General features: G+C 36.8%; 1 protein-coding gene across 6 annotated transcripts in view; it reads right to left on the bottom strand.

Annotated features, from left to right (window-relative positions):
- ATP6V1H (ATPase H+ transporting V1 subunit H) overlaps positions 1-26,747 on the bottom strand; it is a 116,966-nt gene that overhangs the window by 24,664 nt on the left and 65,555 nt on the right. For 4 of the 6 annotated variants that reach the window (XM_039868940.1, XM_039868939.1, XM_039868938.1 and 1 more), the window contains 2 exons: positions 20,720-20,821; positions 1,863-1,976 (listed from right to left, as the gene is read on the bottom strand). In XM_039868940.1, coding sequence (XP_039724874.1) covers positions 1,863-1,976; positions 20,720-20,821 — 216 coding nt within the window. The remainder of the gene's footprint in view (positions 1-1,862; positions 1,977-20,719; positions 20,822-26,747) is intronic. The other 2 variants (XM_039868944.1, XM_039868942.1) reach the window with 2 other exon arrangements.

The following is a 26,747-nucleotide window of genomic DNA, read 5'->3' as shown; positions in this document are numbered from 1 at the left end:
CTTGAAAGTTTTTTCCTCCTGCTAAATAGATAAAAACTATTTTTGTGTGCCCTCTGCTTTGATCCCATTCTTCTTACACTGAGGATATGAACAAAGTAAAAACATTTTCAGTGCATCAAATGCTGCCGGCACTAGCTCTGAAATCTATCCCAAGTTCATCTATTTCTTGTTATCTCAACTTTTATAGTTCTAGCCCAAGCCACTAACCATCTCTACTCCAGACCACAATGAGAACCTACTAAAATGGTCTTCTGGCTTTCACGCTTACCCCTGTACAATCCGTTCTCCACAGAGTAGCCTAAGTGATCTTTTTAAAACATAAATCAAATCTTGCCATTCCCTTGTTAAAAAATCTTTCAATGGTTTTCAACTTACAAAAGGGTCAAATGACAGCCTATGAGACGCTACACGATCACATCCCTGCCAAGCTCTCCTCGTCCATTTTTTTCATGCTGGCCTCATACTGTCCTTCAAATTAGAGTTTCTCAACTTGGCACTATTGACATATTGGGTAAGACAATTCCTTGCTGAAGGGAACTGTCTGTGCACTGCAGGATGTTTAGTAGCATCCCTAGCCTCTACCCACTAGGTGCCACCACTACCCCCAACTGTCAAATAAAAACATCTCCAGACACTGCTTAAAGCCAAGTTGGTTCCTAGTTCATGGTCTTTTCCCTCTCATTCCCTCTATCTGAAATGCTTACTTCCAATACCAGAGCTGTATGACTGGTTCTCTATCCATATTACCTCAGCTTAGCTGTTTGCGCTATTCAGAGAGGCCTTCTCTAATCATCCTATGTAAAGCTGCACCCACTTCCATCATATCGATAGCCTAGCACGTAAAAGGGTACAAAGTAAGTGCTCAAAAAGTAGTTGTTGAAAGAATAAATAAATGTCAGTATTTATGAGAATGTGCTTAAGTGGCAAGATTATAGTATTTAATATATAATGCCACAGCAGCACTCCTCAATATTCTCCTGTACTGTATTTACCTGCATCTTTCAAAGGTACATATTCTAATGCACCATTAATTCTTTTGCACCATAATCCTTTGGAAATACTGGCAGCATTATTGTTAGTTATAGGTAATGTATATTTGTTCGTTGTGCCTTAACAAAAACGGTCTAACACCAGAGCATCCCTCCACAGAATGGGGAACAGAAAGGCATTTGAAGTGTTTAGAAAAGTGCTGAAAGCACCTATCTTCCAACTTAAAGCTAAAATTTGCCATAGCAAAGGGAATCCTGGTTTGTTCCATCATGTATACAAATAGCTCAGCATTATATCTAAGCAGTCACTCTTTAATTTATCTTGTTTTAAATTAAAAGGTCAATTTAATTTTATATTTTGCAAATACAAAAAGGTCTATAATTTTGATTTTTTAAAAATGACTTTGGTTATTTCAAAAGCAAAAGGCTATAATGAATAAAATATGAGAGTTAAATCTTATTAGATCAATCACTTTTAGTGTTTTCATGTAAACTGGTAAAATCCATGAAAGTTAACCATATGCTGAACAGTTAAACCTTGCAACATTGTAGTCTCTAATCAGTATAGTCCAACTGGATTTCATTCAACTCCAAAAAAAGATTGATTCACTTATGTCACAAGAGTCCTTTTAGCTACTTTTGAAATTGTGTTTGATATTAGTACTTTGAATATACATAAATTTCCTCAGAATATTAATGCAGTTGTTTTTTTAATTATCATGTCATTGTTCTGAATTGCTAAAATGTTTCTAGATAATCAAAATCACTGATTTTAAAAATCATCATTCATCAGAGCATTTCATAAGAACTTGTGGAATGGACGAGTGAGATCTCACAGACCAGTGTGAGTGGAAGGAAAAAGCCGGCACCTACCAGTTGTGCACCATGAGCTTCTGCACAGCCAGCAGAGCGTTGTAGCGAACTTGCTGGTCTTCATGGTGCATGTGGTTCATTACCAGTTGCTTCCCGCCAAGCTGTTCAATAACCCTGCAGAACAGAAGCCACTTTGTGAAGACAGCACAATTACTTTCCAACTCATGCTGCCAGTCAGCAGAAAACCCAAATCCCAAGCGCCAAGGGATTTTGAAAAAAAAAGTTACTATATAGGTAAGTAAACAAACATGTATCTTTTTTATATCATTTTCTCCAAATCACAGATTTAAAGTATTCAAATATTTTCTCTTTTAAATTCTTAATGATAAATCCAATTGCTATTCTCGTTTCCTAATTATCATCTACCTGGATATCTCATAGACTGTTGTAAGATTTCTAGATTATAGTTTTCTAGGTGGCTGAGTATTAACTTTTTTATTACCAGTATTTTTGGCTTACTTAAAATCAGTATACTGAACACCATATAATATCCGTAATAATATCAGATCAATATTAAGTCCACTAGTTGCCATTCTGTGAGACAGACATGGGCTCAGATATAGATAGCAGGGAACACAGGGTTAAAAAGTACCCAGTAGAAGCCATGTTAATTTCCTGAAAAAAAAAAATACTGATTTTTAAGATATCTGCCCTTCATATAATAATGGAATATGCCGCATGACCTCCTGGGCAGTGAAACTGAGGAGAAGATTCCTATTGTGAAGAGCACCAAGATGACTGACAACTAACACTGCTTTCTATCACTGTACCCCCAGCACCCTGAACAATCCAGTTACTATAGATGCAAAAGTAAAGTAAATATGGTTATTTGCTTCATGAATGGAAAGAGGTTCTCTGATCTTTGCAAGGGTGTGGCTGCGGATGGAGCTGGGAAGTCTCTTAACTCCTGCATGACAGTGTGGATTCTCCATTCCGTACTATCAAGTGGGAGCTATAACTACTACATAGTCAGTGACAAGTGACATCTTAACGCAACAGGGCTTTTGGTGGTTTAAGACAACCTCACAGATGGGTGGATATGGGTCAGACATGAGAGAGCTTTTATCCGTATAACTTTATAGACTTTATTTTTTAAAGCATCCTTTTTTAAAAAAAATGTTTTGAATTGAGAAAAAAAGTATAATATAATTATGACCAAACATTAATTGAATGCTTGTTATGTGCCAGGTACTGTGCTTTAAAACAATATATCAGCTCTGTTCTTTATCAGATGTGTCGCATTACGTAAATCATTCAATCTAGTAAATCCCTTCCTGCCAAATGAGAATACCAAGAACACCTCATTTACCGTGCTGCTGCGAAGACTAAAGGAAATAAAGCCCATGTCTCCTGCTAGTGACGATGAGGAGGATACAGAGGCTGCTCCACTGCAGTCAAAGTGATTTTTCTAAAAATATGAATATAACTTGTCCTGCTTAAAACAAATGGCTAACAAGGCTCCTCACACTCTGACTTGGAGCCCCTCTCTCGCTTCATAGAGCACAGTCACACACTACATGCTCTCTGCACTCTGACTCCGCAGGCCTCCTTTCAAGTCCTCTGGCCACAGGGTCTCGGTACTTGCTGTTTTCTCTCCCAGAAGCTTTCCCACTCCTCTTCATGAAGATAACTTCTATATATCATCAGATTTTGACTCAATTGTTGCTTCCTCGGGAAAGCCTTCTCCCTACCCATATTACATTAATCTCCTAATATGCGCTATTCACGGCGCTATGTATCTCTCCTTCATTGTATTCATCTGAGTTGCAATTTTATACCTGAAAGATTATTTTTAAAGTATTAAACTTGTCTTACCCATTATACAAGAAGATCCACGAGAGCCAAAACTATGCATGGTTTTGCTTAGTCTATGTTCCTAGGGCTCAAGGCAGAAGGCATTCACCAAATACCTATTATTATATTATATTAATACATGCTATATTAATAACAATTAGTATATATTATTATCCAGTTTCTCTTTTTATCAAAATATTGTTAAAAAACAAGTAAGCTTTTAAAAAAGATAGACTTTTACTGCAGCAAAACTTTTAATGCCAGACAACCTTCCCTCAACTGCTATAGCATATTACTAGAATTCCAAATAATAATAATAGCAAACATTTACATAGCACTGACTATCTTCCAGGTACTTGTCTTAGCATTTTCCACTATTAATTTTTTTAAGAGTTGTTAGTAGCGTAGGATGGCCATGGAGAGAAATGATAGAGATTATAAATTAAAAAGAAAAGTATATAAATCAGGAGTAACATCGGAAAAAAGAAAGTCACAAGGTCCAACATTCCTTACTCTCATATGTACTTGGAATTATCCATTGTGACACTAGGAAATGCTGATCAGCCTAAGCTGGTGAATTATCTAAGAAAATATCAGTTTACCCAACATCTTTATATTCATGTTAATTTTTTGGAACTGTTGAAACTGATATGTATACATGTATACAACAAGCTAATAATATGGAACTCCTTCTGTCTCAGTTTTAACTGAGATGCTCAATTAACAGGCATCAGACACTAAAGTGAATCTGTGAGAGAACATCCCACTCCGAATTTACAAAGAATTCCAACAATTCTTAATCCCTTTAGGAATACTATTGTGAATATTCAAGGATCCAGGAAGGGGAAGGGTGATTTGTAAGTGTTCTGTGGAGGGCACCAGTCCATACTGTAGGTCCCTGCGCTACAGAGAAGAAAAAGGTGGTGACAGTTTCTAACTGTATGCCAAAGGAACCACATGCAGAGACGGTTGTGTACTGGTGCAGTTGGGAGGACAGTGGCCTGAGCCTGAGGGTGGCACAAGCCTGAGGTCACAGCAACCCAAAACAGCAAGGTCTAGGGGCTCTTTGGGATCACCCTACACTCCCAGAGCCTGGGGGTAAAAGAGTCTGACTGTCACCATGAGCCAGAAGAAACACAATGAATAGACACTGCAGTTGAATGGTCCAGAAAAGAGGCCTCCAATGAAGCTCCAAAAGTGTTCCCAAGGGAAATTATCAGCTTCAGACATCCACCAGGGTGAGAGCACATAAGCCACCAACAGCAAGTAAGAAAAGTCCTGCTTCTCCCCGTCGCCTCCTCCTACCCCAGTCATCAGCTTCAGGGAGACTGAGGTAACAGCAGGGAAGCTCAGGGAAGCAGAGCCAGGAAGGGCTGCAGGCCCTCACCTGCAGAGGGCATCAGGGCTAGAAGGAAGAGAAATCCTACCTTCCAACAGTAGTGAGAAGGGCTACTAAATGTCTTTTCGTGATTTAAAATAACGATAGGGCTGTTGTCTAGAGTTAAGGAAAAAGTAGTGAAGCTGCCTAGATTTTCATCCAGAGGCATGGAAAGATTATCATCTCTGAATAAATTTTAAAGGGATTTGGGGAAACAAACATAAAGTTATTCTTATTTCACCACAAACTGCTTATTCAACTGACCAATCTGGTGTTAGTGTGGATGAGCTACTTTGAGTGGCTGGCAGGGCTAGCTTCTTAACCCTGCTGTTTAAAGTAACACCTCTGTCTCCCCCTGCCCTCGCTTACTTATTCCTCTCAGGGGGGACCTTCTGTAATTGGTGAGTTTGGAAGCAGAAATCCAGATGCACAGATCTACCTCACCTTTCTCTTCCACATCAGTCCAGGGCTACCTGAGACTAACGAGTTAGTCCAGTTCCAGGAATGCCATCTGTGTATTGTACATAAACCACAATCTTCAATACTGACTTTATCAGTAAAGATTCTATTTTGGCCTCCATATATTATGTCCTTTCTCAAATAATTTAGAATGCAGGCAGGAGGGGGATTATTTATTGGGCCCCTTCTGGACACCTCCAACACATGGAAATATAGTTGATTCTCAGTATTTATGGTAGTTACATTCTACATAGTTGCCATTAACGATGATTTTGTGAATACTGAAAATCCTAGGGGAAACAGAGGGTTAGGTTCCTGCAAACTTCTGGTCACAACATTGTCATTTACCAATCACTACATAACCTTGTTTTATGTGTGTTTGTTTAAAGACGCCTCATTTAATATATATCATTGATGCATTTAACACTGAACTCACAGTCAACAGCATTGTAAATTATGTCTGAAGGAAACTTATCTAATACACATATTTTCTCCGCGAGGCACTTTACAACCTTCTTGTGTTTAGGACACTAGACGGCACTTTAGCACTATACTCAGAGGTAGGAAACAGTATAATCACCAATAAATCACATAAAAATGTGAAACCAGATGACACTAAACAGATCTCAAAAGTAACACTCATTTATAGTACAAGACCTAAAATAAGGTAGAGAGTATTGCCTTGTTTGCCTTCAGTTGGGAATGAGTGTGTCAGGCAGCTCAATCTTTCCTCTGCTCTCACATGTCCACAAATGACTGTGAAAGCACAAGTATTGACTTAGGGTTTAGAAAAAAAATTTTAACATGTAGGCAAATTCATAACTCTGGAATCCGTAAATAATGAAGATCAACTGAATAAGTATAATCTCAGAAAGCTGTCATATTATGTGTAAAATACAATAAGTTAAAAAAACAGAGATAACATCACACACCAATGATAATAATAATGATGATGATAGTAATAATAATAGCACTTTTTCCACACATTGGGCACTATGCTAAATGCTTCATATTTTTTACCTCCTGTAATCCTCACAATGAATGTACTGCCTATCCCTCTAGAATGTAGTTTTTTGACATTTTAAACCCTTGCTCCTTCCAATACCTTCTCATATTATCACCAACCAAGAAATTTTTTAAGGAGTTTTGTTTTTAATAATTTATTGTTATATTTATTAAGCATTCATTCTCAAACTATACAGGTTACTGCTCTCCACCCCAGAAATTCCAACAGGTCTTACAGAGGGATGGACAATCTCCACTCCACTGACACTCATTGCTATAAAATAAACAGACATTTCTATCTTCTCAATTTAAGATGCAACTGAACCACCAATTACTTTCAGATTATACGGATATCCAAAATAATGCTTGAAAAAAAAAAAAGCTGAGAAAGTTTTTCAGTTAGCAGATTAAGACATGATATCATTTAAAAGACAGGATATTTAAATGTTTTAATTTAGAACTACATTCGAGTACTTAATTAGCCATTGTCTAATAGGGAAAACCTTGCTCATATTTCAAAGTAAGGTGAGTCGACAGCATGTTAAACTTTAAAGACTAGGAATATTACAATACATGATTAATAAGCTCAATGCTGGCAAGAACATTTTAGGAATGTACCAGCTGATAAAATAGAGATATGTAATTTTAGAGTAAATTTTAAATATCCTAAAAAGTACAGCAGTATTTTAGTTTTAAAGGTATTTTTCCCTCTTAATATAGTTCTATAATATATAATCTAGTTATAAAAATATCCTGATAAAGATTCTGTTGTTTAGCATCCTATTCAGATTTTACAACATATTGCTAAAAACGTAAGTTGTATGTATGATTCTATTTATATGAAAGCATATGCTTTCATAATTATGTAGTGATATACTATCTAGAGTCTGTAAGTTCAATGAGCACAGAAATCACGTTTATTTTGTTACCCACGAAATTAGAAAGGTCAATAACATTTTTAAAAACAAAAGAAAGCAGAGAAGAACATTTACCAGATTTATAATTGGCAAAGTTCTTTCTAAGCATAAAAGTAGTGGAAGAAACTACAAACATGTTCACTGAAATCTAAGTTCCGTGGGCAATATTCAGAATTGTATGTAGCACATAGTAGATGCTCAATAAAACAATGACTAGTGAATGAATGAATTCACTATATAGTAACTGAAACTCATATGTGATAAAAATTTTATGAGCATAAAAATTTAAGTGGCAAACTTCAAAAATATTTGTTAAATATGACAGCTAATATTTCTCATAAATCATGTCAGTAATCAAAATATAAATTAAAAGCACCAGGTGTCATTCTCTCTTGCAAGAGGTTAAAGAGAAATAATAGCATTCAATGCACTGTTGAGAGGGTAGTGAAGATACTATTCTCATCTACTTCTGGTGGAAGTCTGAATTGGTCTATATTTAATGTTTTAAAAGTATCAAAATACTTACATACTTTATCTCATTAAATATATTTCAGGGGACCAGCAAAAGTAAATAATCAGAAATATTTGCAAAGATGTTTGTTTTCGTAATAATAAAATTGGGAACAAACCAAATATCTACCAGTATGATTTGAGTAAACTGGAATACATTTTCTATAGGTAACATTAAATTATATTTTAAAAAATTTGTCAAGAAATACCCATGATAAATAAAAACAGGAAATAAAATAGGAGAAATGATATGACCATAGTTTTGGGGAAAAAAAAAATACATACATGGACCAAGGAAAAAACTGAAAATAAATAAACTGTATTTTTATCTCAGGGTTGTAGTATTACAGGTGTTTTTTACTTCATTATTTTCTGTTTTTCTCTAGTTTTCTAAAATGAACATTTGTTACTTTTCATGATAACTATAATTTAGAAAAGACAAATTAGTTGGGTTTGGTTGATAAAAGCTTTGTGCCACCATCAAAGCAATTCATTAATTTTGATTTGCTTGTGTTACACTAAGCTTTGTACAAAGAAAAATAAAAGTATTTACCTCATATAAAAGTCTGCATTTTAAGGGAACAAGCATGAGTTCTTTTGATAGCTCTTTCTCTAAGCATTTATTATGCCCTACTGTGTGGTAAACACTATGCCTAGTCAGATATACTTCTTCATTTTGACTGTTCACAGTCTAGTGGGGGAAAGAGCTATAACAGGTTATCATTGTACAAAGTGCTATATAATGGGGATATATACGAACACTGTGGAAGCACAGAAAATTGGATATTTGTTTTTTGTTTTAATGGCAGTATACTGGTTTGCCACAGTAAAAAGAGAAGAATCTTTTGTATCTGAAGAATTTTTTAGTTGCAGAAACAAACTTGATAAAGCAGGAGAAGAATTCGCTGAAAGGCAACGATAGCTTAGAAGGCTGGGAACCAATTTGGAAGGCTATCCAGGCTGAATCACAATCTAAACCAAACTACCAAATTAGTGATCCAGTGAGGGTGTTGCTACAGCTAGGTGCTTGACCTTGAGTTTACTCTGCTCATGCCCAGACACCATACCTACTGTCTCCCCTCCTCACCAAGGTTGGCCATCACTACTGCCTGAAGAGAACACCTGCTGTTTCCATGTGCCTCCATTACACATTCCTGTTAGAAGTGTGGGGCATCTACATCTGATTTGCTGAGCTTAGGGCATGAGCATGTCATGAGATGTAAAGGAGTTCAGGAAAGTAAACTGCTGACATTTTTATCTTCTGCACTTGAAGGGAGTACATGCCTGGTAAGGTGGGGAATTTCTCACACATGGGAAGGCAGTTTAGATGTTGTACCCCTTTAAAAAAAAAAAAAGATAAATGTTCATTATGGCATTCCTGTCAGAGAGAGGGTTTTGCAGTTGCACAAGCCCTTTGAGGGCCTGGTGTGGCTTCGATGTGCCTGTTGCAATGTTTTGACTGTTAGAACAACGTTCACCACACCATTTGTGCTACTGAGTCTTGTATGCAAATGGGGCACATTCCCTCAGGATCAACTGTTGGGCACTGTCACCAAAGTGTGATTTCTGGGCATCTGTCAGGGCCATAGGTGGCTTTATGCTTTTTGAAGACAAAGCAATGGAACAGTTTTATTCACATATACCATATACACGTGAAAAGTAAGATTAATGATAAATTGTGTTTGTTTCTTGGAAATCATATTCTAATTTTAAAGGTTATGGGTCCTTTACAAGAACTGAATTGATCAATATAGTTGATAGGGTAAATCCATTTGGATAGTTTTTTTACGTTATTTGCATTTATTGAGGACAATTATTAAATTTGCAATCGGGGTGGGGCAATCACAGTTGTGCTGTGCTCTCCACTCGAATTTACAAAATAGGTTAGTGGATCAAAAGAGCTTCTTTGAATTACAAAAGGAGTCATGAAAATAAGCATATGTAAAACAATAGTAAACAGGACTCCATTTTGAATATTGTATGCAAATCTGCATGCTTAGACAAATCTGAGTGCAATGAAAGAAAATGATGGATAGGAAATAAGATATTTAGCATCTAAAAGTTTATCACTGGACCAGTACAGTAATATATTCACCTGCAGTCTGCAATACATTTTTGATAAGAAATTCTGTCAATTGGTAAGTTTTACTGTTTGAGATGGAGAAAGGGACAAAACTCAAAAAGAGACAACAGTCTGATACTCCTACTGCGTGTCGAGGAGTACAAATCATTCTACTCCAAGGAACTTGTAGGAAAATGAAAAAGTCCACCACGAAGTTAATGACAAACATCATGTTCTTGGAGAAAGCCAAACTACTTTATTAAGTAATGTTAAAAATAACAGGATATAAAAAACATACAGTGGAGAAGAGTAATTGCTACCATGTAGGATAGCAGATAATTTTGCTTAACAATTGAACAAAACTACTCATTTTATTTATCAAACACCTAAACAGTGCTTACTAGTATGTGCCGAGAGCTGTTTTAAGTGCATACACTATTAACTCATTTAGTCCTCACATTTACAGATAAGAAAACCAAGGCAGAGAGAGGCTAAGTGACATACCCAAGGTCACATAGTTACTAGTTGCTGGGATTTGAACGTCAATACTTAGTCCGTGCACTTAAAACACTGCACGATTCTGTAATAAAATGTGTGCCCATTAGCAATTAGCATATGTAGTGTGCATGTATAGATGAAGGAAATATGCTTGGTATCTTTGGAAGTGCATTATATGAGCAAAAAAAAATTTGTTGGACTCCGTATTGACAGAGGACTAATTATGTGCAGCAGGGAAAACTACTGCTAAGTGGGTAAAGAGATTGTACCAACTGAACTGGAAGTCAAATATGTGCCTACTAATCTTGTTAGTGCTGGAAGAAACAGAAGTGTGAATATGATCCAGTCACAAGCATTGAGTGCTGTGTGAAGAACGGCGTGAGGGAGAGAGAATAAGACCGTCTTTCCAAACAGAAGCATGCCGTGTTTTGTTTGTTTGTTTGTTTGTTTTGAAGAAACTTAGTTTCTTTACTGGCATTATTTTAATAACTAGTATAAATGATCATTACTGGCTTTATGATGCACAAAAGACAGCACTTCTACTGATAATGCTAGTAAGTATCCTTTACCTTATTTTAAACAACTTAGCAATAAAGTCATTATCTTAAATAGGTTAAAAATATCAATAACAATACCTCCTGTTCCAATTATCAACATCAAATTTGAAATACGAAAATAATTTTTAGTATGACTGAATTGTGGTGAAAATGAATATATGACTGAAAGTTTAATATTCTAAATCTTAATGTTTTTATCTCATTCATAGAGGAAAAAATAATGAAGACTATAGTTAAAAACCATATCCACAAGCGACAACTGAATTTAAAGAAATACTTTAATATGGCTAAATTAACCACAGAGTTAAGTTGAGAATCTTTTTGCCTGTATCTCACAAGTAACAACATTCAATTTTCTTGCTTTTACATGATGAACTACTGACATAGACTTTAGTGAGAAATCTTTCTGGGTCTACATATGATTGGAATACCCAAAACTATCTGCAAGAGCCTTTAAACTCTTGCAGCCATTTCTGCCAACTTAGAGTAACGAGTTGGCATTTTCTAATTTAGTAGCAATAAAGAATAAGAAAAGTAAGTGACTGAATGCAGAACTTGACTTATGTATGACTCAAGCATTCTATTCTAGACTTACCAGTAATTTAAACTATAATTAAATTTTTTGAGTACTGATTAATCTTTTAAAATATTTATTTCAAATTGTTGGTCTGCAAACCCAATGAAGACCTATTAAGTTTGAGGAACACTCCTGTGGAGGGAGATATGGGAATGACTTCACAGGAGAAAACTCTACCTTATTTCAAGAAGGTTCAAAGAGAAGGAGAGTCTTCAAGAGGCTATGTGTTGAGGAGAAAATAATTTGAAAATGTATCTCAAAAAGGAGCAGGAGATTACACAGAATTTAGGTTACTCTGAGATATACTACTGAGGGGCTTCAGAATAAAGACTAAATATACTGGTCCATAGGTCCATATAAGCCACTGGAAGGACAAATAAAAAGTATAACATGACCAGAGACTCTTTTAGGAAGTGTTTTAGCACTGAGGACAACTGCAGGGGATGATACCAGCAATAGGGGTTCTGCAGAAAGAAAAGCATGGTGTGACAAAAATCCATAAAAGGGAGAGAAGTAAGGAAGGGAGAAAGGAAGAGATGGGGCAGTAGAACTTAATTATATGAAGGCATAACAGGTTTCTGATTAGACAGCACATGTGGTATAAACAGTGCATCTAAAAATACATTTAAAACATTAGCTGGTTCCTGTGAGAAAGTAAATTCTTAAATAAGATTTTCACTTTTATGATTTTAGAATTAAGATATTTTATCTAGATTTGCTTTTTAGCTTCCTTTCCCAGAAGTACTATAAATAAGCCCAGTTATATAACTAAGAGGGTCCTATCAATCATCTATCTGTCTGGCATGTTAAATATATCTTGGATGGGTTAGGGACTTTGGCTAATAGCTGTATTTATATTAAAGTAAAATTTGTCTTTGTCTTATATAAAGGTCTTTAATTTTTCCATAATAAAATAGGCTGTTTTCAACGGTATTCTTAGATGGTTCTTGACATCACAATGTCAAGGACTATGAAAAGTCTTTTATCTTACTTGAAAGCTAAATCTAGATTTACTTAAATTTGCCATAGTTTCACAGATGCTGGTAGAAGTCACAAGACTCCTGGGTCAGAGAAAAAAGGAACATTATTAACTCACAGCAATAGCAGTAGCAAGAATATCTGCAATTTGTGCTGGTTTCTCAAGTTTCAATTTGCACAGGAAAACATGAAGAGAGTATGCAGATGAGGAAATCTGACCTTAGGGAACCTGAATCTCATTATGGATAGTAAGCATGACTGCCCTTTGCTTTGAGGCAGGCAGACACATCTCTTTGAAAAGGATATTCAGTGCCTCAAAGTACAAGACGTGCAGAAAGGTGAAAGAAATGTCTCCCCACATAAAAACCCCTCAATTCGACATTATCTTGCCTTCTGGCAATTTTACCTGTCACTGTACTGGTCACTCAGATTCAAATGGTTGACAGAAACTGGGAACAAATCCATTCAATTTGTCTCATTTGCCATTTAATTAAGGCTACTACCTACAAGACGCCAAACACCAAGATAAGGCCAATCTGCAGTAATGACCTTATCCATGACACCCAAGGTCCTAGACCTAACCAGCTGAACAAATTCTATAAAGCGCCAGGGTCTACTAAGAAATCCAATGGCTTTCCCCTTAAATTTCTGTACTGACCTTTGCACTTGGCATTAATCCAGGTACGGATGGGAACATAAAGAATGCAGAGATTCTTCCTTGACCCAAGAAGGAAGTCTAGGATAATTCTATCATCCATAATAAATGCTGGCCAGTGAATTGAGGCTGAATTAAGTATCTTTTAGGGTTGATGCAGTGTCATTGATCATTCCTTTCTGGGAAGCTCCACTGAATGAGCAAAGGTAGCTGCTTTTGCAGAGATTTCCACATTCATCTGAGAACTACAGGATCTGCTGGTAGTGTTTCCCTAAATATTCAAAGGCCTTTATGACCACTCCTAAGGTACTAATTACTGTGTTTACAGGGAGGGAAGCAAATTAATGCCTGGCCTTCATAAAGAAGTACAATACTACAGGTATTCATATTGTCCCTGGAAAGAAAGTGTTTACAATCACTGGGGCCACTCAAGTGAGACCTTCATCAGCTGGGAGGGCAGGGCACAAGTTGACGGTGCCTTCAGTGTGGCCTCCCAGGAGCCCCAGTTCAGTTCAAATAATTCAGTCTAGTTCTTGTTTTAAGAGGACTTTCCCTACTTGTCTATACCACCAACTGGGTGACATTTCTTGGCCCCATGATATGGCTTCACTATGAGTGGGAAAGACATAAACAGCTGCTGACAGGTATTTTGCTTGAGAGGTACAAGAGCTACTATTATCCCTTTGGTTTCCAGTAGATTTCTCAATAAATTTAAAAGAAATGGCCATCAAATTGTGGAAGAGCTGTCTGGTGGTAGATGATGGCCAGCAATCAATTAAACATAAGCCATGGAACAATTTGGGATATCTGCATGTTTTCCTTCATAAAGAAAGGTCAAGGGACAATTCACTAAAAGACAAACGTCATTAATATCTCTCCCTTCCCTGTGTCTCCTGGTATCTGATGTGTTTCTCTTAGCAGGTACTGAAGCTGTTCTCCTTCCACTGCTACAAAACCAGTGTATTCCATTACAGTAGCTATAACATCACCTTTTCTCCAGTTATTCCCTAACTGTATCCAGACCTTTGGTCTGAAAGTATCAGGTACAACAGAGACAAGAGCATTGCTATAAAACTTGCAGAGATGGGCTATGGAAGTGACGTCAGTAAGATGGCTAAATATGACACCCCTCGCACATACCCTGACCCAACAACAACAATTTGGCATCTAGCCACAGAAAAAAGGTGCCTTCGTAGGAGCTGTGGAATCCAAATCAGAGATTATGAATCACTAATGCAGACTAAGACCAAGGAGAGCCATTTTGAGAAAGTAAGCTTGCATTCATGCCACTGATTCACCAACTACAGGCCAGAAATAGCTGCATACCCTTGAGAATTCAGATACAGCCCCTTATGGCTTTGGTTCTATCACCAGCACCATATGTCAATGGACCTGGGAAGAGTCACACTCATCCATGTATCAGGTAATAGACACACAGATTTCAGTCCCAGCTGTAGACCCTAAACTGGATCCTGAAGTAGACTGTGAACCAGCCCCAGCCCCATTCTGCTGCAGTCTGGAAGTCCCTATAGGTAAGCCTGACAAACTCAGTCAGACTGTAGATTTTAAAAGGGTCCTGTACCTGCTTCCAGCTCATCCCAGCCAGTCTCCAAACAGCATTCCTGACACAGAGACTCTGCAGGAGACTCTGTCTGCAGCCTCAGATATCCTTAAAGGGCACAATACTTGACTCCAGCCCCCTCCAAACCATAGTCTGCAAGCAGTCCTGCTGATGCAGGGACCTGGCAGGAGACACTGCTAGCTGCACTCCTACAGATCTTGAAGAGACCTATACCCAGCTCTGGCTCCATCACAAACGCAGTCTGCCAGACCAGCCAGCCAGAGACCCAAGCAGGTGACATTCCTTATCAGCTCTTCCAGAGATCCTGAAAAGGGTCCTATACTAAGTTCCAGCCCCTCCCAGCCATAGTCCATGATCAGCACTGCTGGCTCAGGGAACCAGCAAGAAATACTCCCACCTGTACCCTTAGAGATCCTGAAAGGTTCCTATATTCAGTTCCAACTTCTCACAGCCACAGTCATAAGCAGTCCTGCCAACATAGGGACATGGTGGGAGATACACATGTCTGCACCTCAGGAGATCCTGAAATAGCCTTAAACTTGGCTCCAGCCCATCCAGCCACAGGCAGGGAACAATCCAGCTCACCCAGGGACCTGGTGGGAGAAATGCCCATCCATGCCTTCAGAACCAGGTCTGTAGACTTTGATCAAGGCTGGGGAACCTGATACAGTCCTCGGGCTCAGTTCAAGCCCCTCTCAGGCATGGTCTAGGGTCAATCCTTCCTACCAAGAGGCCCATTCAGTGACCAGGAAGCAGTCCTTCCTGAACCTGGCAAGAGCTACACCTGTCCACATGTAATAGGCCCACTGTCTGAGGTCCCAACTATAGAGCTTGAAGCAGACCTTACCTCAACACTATTCTACCGAACAAGGAACTGAAGGCAGTCTCATCCACCTAGGGAATAGACAGAATCCACACCTAAGACGATGGTAACAAACCTGCCAACCATGGACCCCACTACAGATCCAGTGATCACATCACAATAGCTCCAACCAAGTATGAATGCAATTCTAAAGGTAATCTCAGCAGCCCAGGGAACAGAGAGAAGGTCGTTTTCTACTGAAAACTGTCTTTAAAGACTAGAAGAGAAATTTGCTCCTTGAAATGCAGAGACATCAATGCAAAGCTACACAGATCACAAAGAATCAGATAGAAACCACAAAAGAAAATAAAGCTCCGGTAACCAATCCTAAAGAAACAGAGATCTATGACTTTTTCTGACAAAGGATTTTAAATAATCATCTTTAAAAAAACTAAGTGAAATACAAGAGAACACAACTAAACACAAGGAAAACAATGCATGAAGAAAATGACAAGCTTAATAAAGAGAAACCATAAAAAGAACGAAATAGAAACCTTGAAGCTGCATATAACAGAACTGAAAAATGTAAGAGATTCAACAACAGACTTGATCATGCAAGAGTCATTGAACTCAAAGACAGATCATGTGAAATTAGCTAAGTTAAAGAAAAAGAAAAAAAAATGAAAAAGAGTGAAAAAATCTACATGCATTACAGGACACCATCGAGTGAATGAACATCTGCATCATGGGAGTCTCAAAAAGAGAAGAGGGTGGGAAGCAGATAGTTTATTTAAAGAAATAATACCCAAAATTTACCAAATCTTGGGAGAGATCTATACATCAAGGTATAGGAAACTGAAAGGATCCCAAGTAAGACTGACCCTAAAATGATTACTCTAAGACACATTATAATCAAAATGTTAAAAGGCAAAGATTAAGATGAAATTTTTAAAGCAGCAAAAGAAAAATGACTCACCATATACAAAGAAACCCCCATAAGGCCCACCATTGGCTTTTTCTCCAGAAATCTTCTAGGCCAGGAGAGAGTGGGATAATATAGTCAAAGTGCTGAAAGGGGCGGCAGGGGGGTGGGGGTGTGGGGAAGAGACACTTCCAACCAAGAATACGATACCCAGCAAAACTGCCCTTCAGAAATGAAAGCGAAAGGCATTCCCAGACAAACAAAAGCTAAGGGAGTTCATCACCACCAGACCACCCTTACAAGAAATGTTAAAGGTAGTTCAACATGAAAACATAAAAAGATAAAACTCAGTGGTAAAGGTAAATATGTGGTGAAATTCAGAATACCCTATTACTGTAATGGTGGTATATGAGTCATTTTATCTCTACATAAAAGTTAAAAAACAATATTAAAAATTATAGCTACAATAATTTGTAAATGTATGCACAATACAAAAAGATGTAAAGTTGACATCAACAGCATATAATGTGGGGGAAGAAGTAAAAGTATGTTTCTATATGCAGTTAAAGGTAAGTTGTTATCAGCTGAAAATAGACTGTTATATCTATAAGATGTTCTATGAAAGCCTCAAGATAACCACAAAGGAAAACACATTACAGATAATCAAAAGAGAAAGAGAAAGGAATTAAAGCACAACGCTACAAAAAAAATAAATCACAAAGGAATAAAGGAACAAAGTAACTTTAAAAAGTCATAACACAATTAAAATAACAAGAATAAGTCCTTTCTTGTCAACAATTAAATATAAATGAGGCCTTTTGATCTACGCTTCTCTTGCTCAGGCCTGCTTCCACACCTGAAAGTGTACTCTCTCTTCTGATAAAGCTATTATTTTCTGCTGTAAAACTGAGAGATTGATAGATAGACAGATAGATAGATATAAATGAACTAAATTCTCCAATCAAGACACAAAGTGGCTGAATAATTAAAAAAAAAAATAAGATCCAACAATGCGCTGCCTATAAGACTCACTTTAGCTTTGAAGACACACATAGGTTGAAAGAAAAGGGATGAACAAAGATATTCCATGCAAATGGTAACCTAACCAAAAGATAGCAGGAGTGGCTGCATTTATATCGGACAAAATAAGACTTTCAGTAAAAATAAGTCACAAGTGACAAAGAAGGTGACTGTATAGTGATAAAATTTGATTCATCAAAAGGTTATAAACATTGTAAATATATATGCACCTAACACAAGAGCACCTAAATATATAAAGCAGATATTAACAAAGCTGAAGAGAGAAATAAACAGCAATACAATAAAAGCAGGGAACTTCTATACCCCACTTTCAACACTGATAGATCATTCAGACAGCAAAACTGGCAATCTGGGCAGTGTGAAGTTTGATCAGCACTGCAATTACTTTCCATAGCTCTCAGTTTAAAGAGGGTTGTCTCTAATATATTAGGCTATCGTTTTCCAAGTGTCAAACCAAGAAGCTAGACCATTAGCAATGGCCCAACTGTTAGGTCTCAGTAAAAACATAAGAGTTCATCAAGGAGATGATGGCCAGAGCTACAAGAAAGGCCCGAAGTCTGCCCACTGAATCGAATGACTATGTCTATGTTTGATTCTGCACAGCTGGTACTAAGGTCGAACAACAGTGGCAACTCAGTGTATATCTTCGGGTTTTAACTTCAGAGAACCATCTAAAACACAGGCCCAGGCATTGAGTGCAACCTCTGTAAATATAGGGCTCAACTGAGCCAGCAGGTTTGCTTTAGGGGATGCAATGAAGGTGAAGTTTCCCCCAAGAGATGGCTGTCAGTTTTTTAAGTAAAGCCAAGATGCTGCTGGGGCCAGCTGAGTTCTTAAATATTTCATTTCCATTTGACAAGCAAGCTTGTTGGTTCTTCCCACACTGTTACTTGTAGAGTCTGAGCTGACCTGCCCCAAAATGAGAATGTCAGGTCAGAGTCCCAAGACCCACCTGAGTCAGTTCAACAGCAGCAGGCAAAGAGCTGCTTTTCAAAATGGGTTTACCTAGTAGCTGTGTCAGGGAGGTGACAAACCCCAAGGATGCCTCTGGGTGGAGGCCACCTTCTTCTGTCAGAGGTTCCAGTTGGCAAAATTATCAGTCACACATACTGCAGATCAAAGGGCCACAAAGGTAGAGAACGTGTCACAGTGACGATAGCTCTCAAAAGGTAGAGTACAGGTCACAGTGCAGCCAGTTGGTCTGGGCCCTCCTCAAAGGCTATTCATTTGCAGGTTAGCCAATATAAAAACCAATGAGAAAGCCAATGTGCAGCCCATACTGTTTTCAAAACTCAAAAGAGTCTATACCTTTTGGAAGCAGGGGCTGAAAAGGTAGCAGTTTTTCCTTGAGTGCTGGAGGAATCGAGCATTTTCAATCTGCCTATGTAGTCCTAAGAAACTTTACCTGGCAGGCAGCCCCCTGGATATTGTTGGAGTATATCACCCACCACAGCTGGCAGAAATGTGATAGCTCTGCATCAGGGCCACTGAGACTGAGGCTTCTGTCTTGTTAACTAAATACATCTATATATACTATGGCAATTTTTGCCACCAGAGGGCAGAGGCACTTGCACTAAATCCGCACCATTCCAAAGGACAGTGGGAAGGATTTGTGTGTCCTTATAGCACTTTCTACACATATCTCTTTCCAACTGGGAGAACCTCCTCCCATACTCATGGCATAGAAAAGTGAAGCATATACACATTAATTCTTCATATGCGTTAGATACAGCAGTAACAACAACAGATCACTGCACTGGCCCAAAGGGCCCCACGCATAAAATATTAGTTTCTCTTTTCCACTTGCAACTAGGTAATACAGAGTCTACAAAGAAAACAATAGAAATCATCTGTAATCCTACAGGTGAGACATGGTCACTGTTAACACTTTTAATAACTGTTAAGACTCAGATGTTTCATGTAGTATGTGTATATTCATACCTAATAACTGAGCTTGTACTATGCTTAGCTTATTGCATATTATACCAAGCATTTTCCCCATGTCACCATCAAAAATTCCTATTATCATTATATATGAATGTACCATAGTGTTCATATGACATTATCTATGTCATTAATATGCCCATTTAGGTTATTTTCAAAATTTATTACTATTACAAATAATGCTGCAAGAAATAGTGTTAAATCTTTTAATGCTTTCTTTTATATACGAAGTGAGGCAGGAATCTAATTTCTTTTTATTTTTTTCATTTTTTTCTCCAAAAAAAAGCTTTTTTTTTTTCCAAAACGTTTACTATTTGTTTTTAAAGCTTCTTATAATGTACTAAGCTCTTTTACTCTGTATACAGACTTATGAATCTGTATCTATGCCATCTGCCTTCTGAAGTACGCCTAAAATACAGTTCTCTGCAAGACTAGTAACAAGGGTTTGCTGGGTAAGAATGAAAATGTCCTGCAGTTCAAACACTGATTCAGTACATTAAATAATTTTCTACTTTCCCTAAAGTATGTACTAATACCGTGAGTAGTTTCCCATATGCCACTTACCAAATGTTCCTTTCTTCTCTCATTCACCCTTAAGAAGAACTCCAACTGTGAGGCAGATCCATTCCTCCATACCTAGGTTACGTGACTAGCATTACCTCTTCTGGAAAGCCTTACCCATCTCTTCCCACATGGAATTTCTCTTCGAAACTTTGAAATGTGTACATTAATTCCATTACTATACATCTACTGTAACTCTTCTTTCAGATGTATATTTCTTTTTATACTTTAAACCTACTGAGTTCAATAACAATGTCTAATTCATCTCTGTAACTACAAATGGTAGTTAAAAAATAACCAGAGCTCACAAAATAGCTATTGAATTTACAACCCAACATTCAATAGCTATCATACAACCCAAAGAAAATTCTGAACGTGAAATTTCTAATATGATCTCTATTGGCTACTCCACTATAGTATTATACATGTACTTATATTTTTATAATACTCATTTTAATTAGGGTTATCATAATTCTCCAATATTATGGTAAACTTGTTTTCATATACTCCATTAGTTCCTCTGCTAAACTACTCTATTTTAGATAAGTACATTAGTTCGAATTCTATGTTGAGTGTTTCAGGAAACCCAAATGAAATTAATGGCTTGTCTCTCACCGTTTGCCTCGTGGATAATGCCGTACATATTCCCCAATATCATGAGCAGCAACGGCTAAGACTTGTGGATCATCTGACACCTCCAGAAGTTTTGTCAAAATTCTAAAATAAATTTAATGCAAAGAGAGATCAATTTTTGATTCTTCTATAGAGCACAGTAAAGCACAGGTATAATGCAGATATTTTCCTGAAAACAGACATTTATAATCATTTTTTCTACAGATTTTGCTATTACGCAGAATAACTTACACATAAGTTATCAGTTTTCAAACCTTTATACATATATAACAGGTTACTTTCAGGTTTGCAACGTATATCATGCACTAGCTGTCCTCAACCTTTTTGGTATACCAGGGACTGGTCGGTGCTCCTATGAGAATCTAAAGCCTGATGATCTGAGGTGGAACTGAGGTAGTGATGTTAGCGCTGGGGAGCGGCTGCAAATACAGATGAAGCTTCGCTCGCTTGCCTGTCGCTCACCTCATGCTGTGTGGCCTGGCTCCTAACAGGCCACAGACTGGTACCAGTGAGCAGCCTGTAGGTTGGGGACCCCCTGCCATGCATAGTTCCCAAAATATCAGGGACTCCTTCTCCTACTCTCAGAGGATCTTTGCTAATTATATTTTTAAAATAGATCATTTGTAAACCTTTTGTTAGGAGTAAATTACTATTAGCTGTAATCAAAATGGAGCACTGAGTACTGAGCACACACATCTCTCTCTCACTCCAATTCTCACAAAAGACTTGACCATATACTTTATAACTATAACTAAGTCCATAATAGCAAGTACATGTTTCTGAGAAGTGGGTAGCCCAAATTCACAATCCTGATTCCTTTGCTGTTCTAAATACACTTTCCAGAGTAACATATGAGCAGAGGACAATGACTTCTGGAGTCTGATAGGTCTTCTGAGAAAAGGAGTCAACTACCAACAGCAGAAAAAGCTCCACTTTGCTGAGAGCCTGGAGCCATGACCAGATTTGACTCTTCAGGGACCTCCAAGAGAAGATTCATCTCACTCAGGAGGGTGTGCGTATCCTTGGAAGTGAAGAGAAAGGGGGACTACACTGCTCAGAATCTAATTAACTGGAAAAGGACGGCCTTTCTCATGAGTGCAGGTGGAGATCATTCAAGGATAAGTCAATCACAGTCTAATTCCTATGTTATTTAAACTGCTCGAGGGCAGAGAAATAGGGAGAAAACTCAACTCGTTCTGCAAGCAGGGCATAGCTATGATAACCAATCAGAATGAGTAATTTTTAAAAATGGGTAGGTAGAATGCTAGCTAATAAAAAAACTGCTTTCTAATATGCCATTAGCCACTCACTCAGATATAGATATATATATAAACACGTTAAAGAATTAGCTAATTGAATCCAGTAGAAACATGAGAAAGTATCTTTTACTCAGTTCTTAGCTCAAATGTCACCTCTTGCTTAAAGGCCTCCAATTGCCTTAAGACAGTCCCCTCTCTCATTATTCTCTACTCTCATTTCCTGATTTATTTTTCTCACAGTACTACCACCAACCATTATATTATATATTTACTTGACTATTTGTTTAGTCTCTCTCTCCCAAATATAATGTAAGTGTAATGAGAATAAGAACTCTTATTTTTGCATTGTATCTGCAACACCCAGAACAGTAATGACCACACAACAGATGCTTGATAAACACTTGTTGAAAAAAATGAATACATTAAGTATAAAATGGTGATGCCAATTGGGAAAAACAATTTTGACAGCTCTTAATGGAATTTAAAATACACAGACCTTCTGATCTAGCAAGTCTATTTCTAGAAATCAATATAACAGAAATATTTTCATATTTCCACAAAGATGTCTGTGTAAAATATCTTGAAAAATGACTAAGAGAAGAGGCCAGAAAGGGAAGGCCACATAGAAGGGTTAGGATTTCCCTCTATTTCTTCTTCCACACTGGCAGCACCTGCTTTTTCCCCTGCAACAATGATAACTTTGTGTACAAAGCAGTTGAACATCCACCATTTTATCTAATCTGTACTACTAGGATTATTAGGTCTCCCTACTTTACAAAGAGGTAAACTGAGGTGTGGCTTAATAAAGTGGGAAAAAAAGAGACTAAGTTAAGAGATTCCAAGCCCTAGTAAGTGAAAAAGACAAGTCACAGATTAACACATTTAGTTTGGTGACATGTACAAATAACTATATAAAGATACAGGTACAGATATGTCAATGAATGATAAAACACTGGAGACTGTATCACCTGTTGACACTGGTTACCGCTGGGAAGGAGACTGAGACTGAACAGCAGTGAAGAAACCTTTTCAGTTTAGTTCTGTATGCCTTCAAAAGTGCTTGAATAACTTGGTCCATGCTGTTTGATATAACTTAGAATACTACGATTTAGTAACAAACACACACAAAGAAAATTACCTAATTTTACCAAGATGCTCAAGATGTTATATTCTCTTAATATTGCTAATTTAAAATTAAGTTGAAATTTACATTTAAAATATTTAAGAGGAAAAAGTTTTGAAACCATTTAGTTGTCTGTTTACATATAAATTATTCATTTACAAAATATAAATCTTATTTCTTAAAATCTTTACTAAAAAACTTGAACCGTAACTATTTTGGCTTATATCATTTGCATTAAAGGAAATACTTAAAAGTAATTAACTCTATTTTATTCAAAATCCATATGAATCTATGAAATTTGCTTACTTAATTTCCGGAGCATCCCCTAAGACTGTGGTTCAAGGTTTCTCTGCCTAATTTTTTCTATCATCAGCTCTACCTGTTGAATAGCTAAACTCTATAAACAACACGAAGCACTGATATAGAACTTCACTGTCAATCAAGGAATCATTTCATTATGAAGTAATTCACGCCTTCTTCCAGACTAACTGGAAAATCTGCATTTCCAAATAAAAGAATGAGCATTTGTCATACACACACATTTCAAACTCTGTGAAAATATATTTCTCTGCAGCAACACACAAATGAGAAAATGAGACCTAGAGAAGTTAGGTAATCGGCCAAGGACACTGCAAATGTTGAAACTTGAGGTCTGAATTATCATCTGCTCATTCTAACCCACACAAAGCAAAACCACACCCTGATGGCAGTTCATTCAACCTCATGAAAACCTACTAAGAAAAATCAAGACATATAGTTGATCTCCCACACATTTATATTTTTTAAATTTCAAACATTCTTTTTAAAAAAGGCCAACTTGAAAATTATTCTAAAGTTAAGTTTAATTGAAATATTTTAATCATCTCAAAAGATTAAATTACTTTGACATTATTTTGAAATTCTATTAAATTATTTTATTAAACAATAAGGAAATAATATTAACATAAGATTCTTAAAAGCATAACAGATTTGTTCTGAATACCTTAAACCAGAGGTCAGCAAGTTACAACGTAAGTCCAAACTCAGCAGCCACCATTATTATAAATAAAATTTTACTGGAACACAGCCATACTCATTAGTCTGCTCATCGTCCATGGATGCTTTGACACTACAAGGACAAAGCTGAGTAGTTGTGACAGAGTCTGAATAGCTCACAAAGCCTGGGCCTTTACAAAAAAGGTTTGCCAATGCCTGCCTTAAACTATTTTCAAGGATCTGAGTCATTCTCCATATGGATGAGACCTGTGATACTCAAAATTAGGTCTGCAAACCAACAGCAGCAGTATCACCTGGCCCCTTACTAAAAATGCTGAACCACAGACCCAACCTTAGACCTACTAAGTTAGAATCTGTATTTTAATAAGATCTCCATAAACATTAAAAGTATATACTTAGAATCTAAGAATGTTAGAATTAGAAGGAATCACAGAGACTTTCTAGTCAAATATCCTTGTAACCACAGAAATTATTTTGATGGTTATCTTTAGGGCCATTTAGTCCACTGAATACCTGCAGCAACAATGAACATGTCTTTATATTATTACCTGTAAATCTGCTGACCATGTATTCTTTTTCGATGAGCAATCATCAATAAAAATGTTCAAAAGAATAGGTTCGAAAAGATTCTTGTAGTAGGCAAACCAAGTAGTTTCTTTGAGTCATTTCTGAATATAGTTGTTATGTTGACAACAGATTCATAAATCATAACCCAAATCTCTAGCACCACATTAACCACAAGCTGAGATTCCATCAGATACTGCAATGGGATCAAAACAGCAACATATCACAGCTTTGGAGTTGGATCGAATGTGAATGCTGACTCTGACATTTGCTAGAAATGTAATCCTGGAAGATGTCTATTCAAATCTAAAATAGAATTTACATTATTATTCTAATTGACCACTCCACAAATTTGCTCTTGTTCTCTCATGCTCCTGTTTTTCTTCAGTTTATAAACTTGCTTACTCCCTCAGCTTTTGCTTTTCTCTTAATTAAAATCTGCATGGTTTATTGTATTTCAGAGTATTCAAAATAAAGTTATTTCAAAATTATAAGAAGATTACAAAGTAGTTTCTGAATATTATCATACTCAATAGTGATAGAGGAAAAAATGAACGTATATCACATATTTGCTCATTTTGGAATTACCTGGAAAATAGGTCAGAGCCTGATGTAAGTGCAGTTCTCCACAGATAAAAAGAAGGCCAGTACGCACTGTGCTTTTGTAACAGCAGAATAAAGATTTCCTCCGTATGTATTTTATCTGCTAGTTTGAAGGACAGCACTACTATGCCCCTCCTATCAATCATCCTCATGCAGATAATTTAAGGGAATAAAAACTAAAGACAAAGAGCTTTGAATTTCTCATCACATAAGAATAGAAAAAATCTATAGTGTCACATGCCATTCTATCTAGTTATTCACAAAGGGTCATACAGAAGTAAAAGGAATAATTTAAGGAAGCCATAAAAATTAAAACCTAATGCTAGAAAACAGAACATACACTTCAAAAAGCTCTTTAAGTGTATCATAATGAAAATACGTGTAATGCTTTAATAATAAATTGTAAAAAGCTCCCCTTTTTATTCATTTTCCAAAGACTAGATTTAAAAAGCATTATTTGAGCTCATTTTGTTGTAGTTGTTAAAAACTTAAAGGGACAAAACAATGCTGAAAAGACAATCCACTCTTTCCCATTTATCTATTCTCCATCAATCCTGCCAACATCTATCAAACACTTACTTTGGTTTGCCACTTTGTTTAAATAAAAATGTATCACATTTGGTAGTATATAGAAAATAAAGTCAAACAATAGAAATAGAGCTGCCAGAAAATACTGATTGGCCACATATATATACCTCCTCTGCTCCTTCTAAACATCTCACTAAAATGACAGTAAAAGGATTTTCTTCTTCTTAAGCCATAAACCCACAAGAAAGGACGATATGGAAAATAAAGCAATAGTAATAAAATACTAAAGTGAAAAGTCAGAGGAACAAATGCTAAATAACGAGAAAACCAAAAACCAAGCTGGCAGTAAAGGAAGTTGAGCAGGAACCTAATTTCCAACACAGAACTGTTTCTCAGTGTTTCTATAAACCAGACTCAAACTGTGCTGCCCAATATAATAGTCACTGGCCACAGGAACTGGTTAAATTTGATCGAGATTAAATTAAATTAAAAATTCAGTTTCTCAGTCACACCAGCAACATTTGTGCTGTACTGAACAACACAAACATAAACTATTTCTATCATCACAAAAAGTTCTATTGAAGTTGAAACAGAAAACGAAAAAATTTAAATGGCACAACTGACAGGACTGCCAAAAAAATCAAACACACGGGAATAAATCTAATGAAAGATGGATAAGACTATAACATTATCTGAAGGAAATCCTATATAAATGAAAGGATGTTCCATGTTCATGGACTGGAGACTCCCCAAATTTTAAAAAATATCAATTCCCCCTAGATTGAGCTATAAATTCAATTCCAACCAAAATTCTACCAGAACTGTTTATCCGATAAGTTTATTCTAAATGCATATAGAAATTCGCAAAGCCCAAAGGCCCTGAGATATCTTAGAACAACAACAAATTCAGAGTGCTCACGCTGTCAGATACTGAGAC

The sequence above is a fragment of the Pteropus medius genome, unplaced genomic scaffold (genome assembly GCF_902729225.1).
Source record: "Pteropus medius unplaced genomic scaffold, Ma_sr-lr_union100, whole genome shotgun sequence".
NCBI lineage: Eukaryota > Metazoa > Chordata > Mammalia > Chiroptera > Pteropodidae > Pteropus > Pteropus medius.
This window is presented reverse-complemented; position numbering and strand designations above follow the sequence as displayed.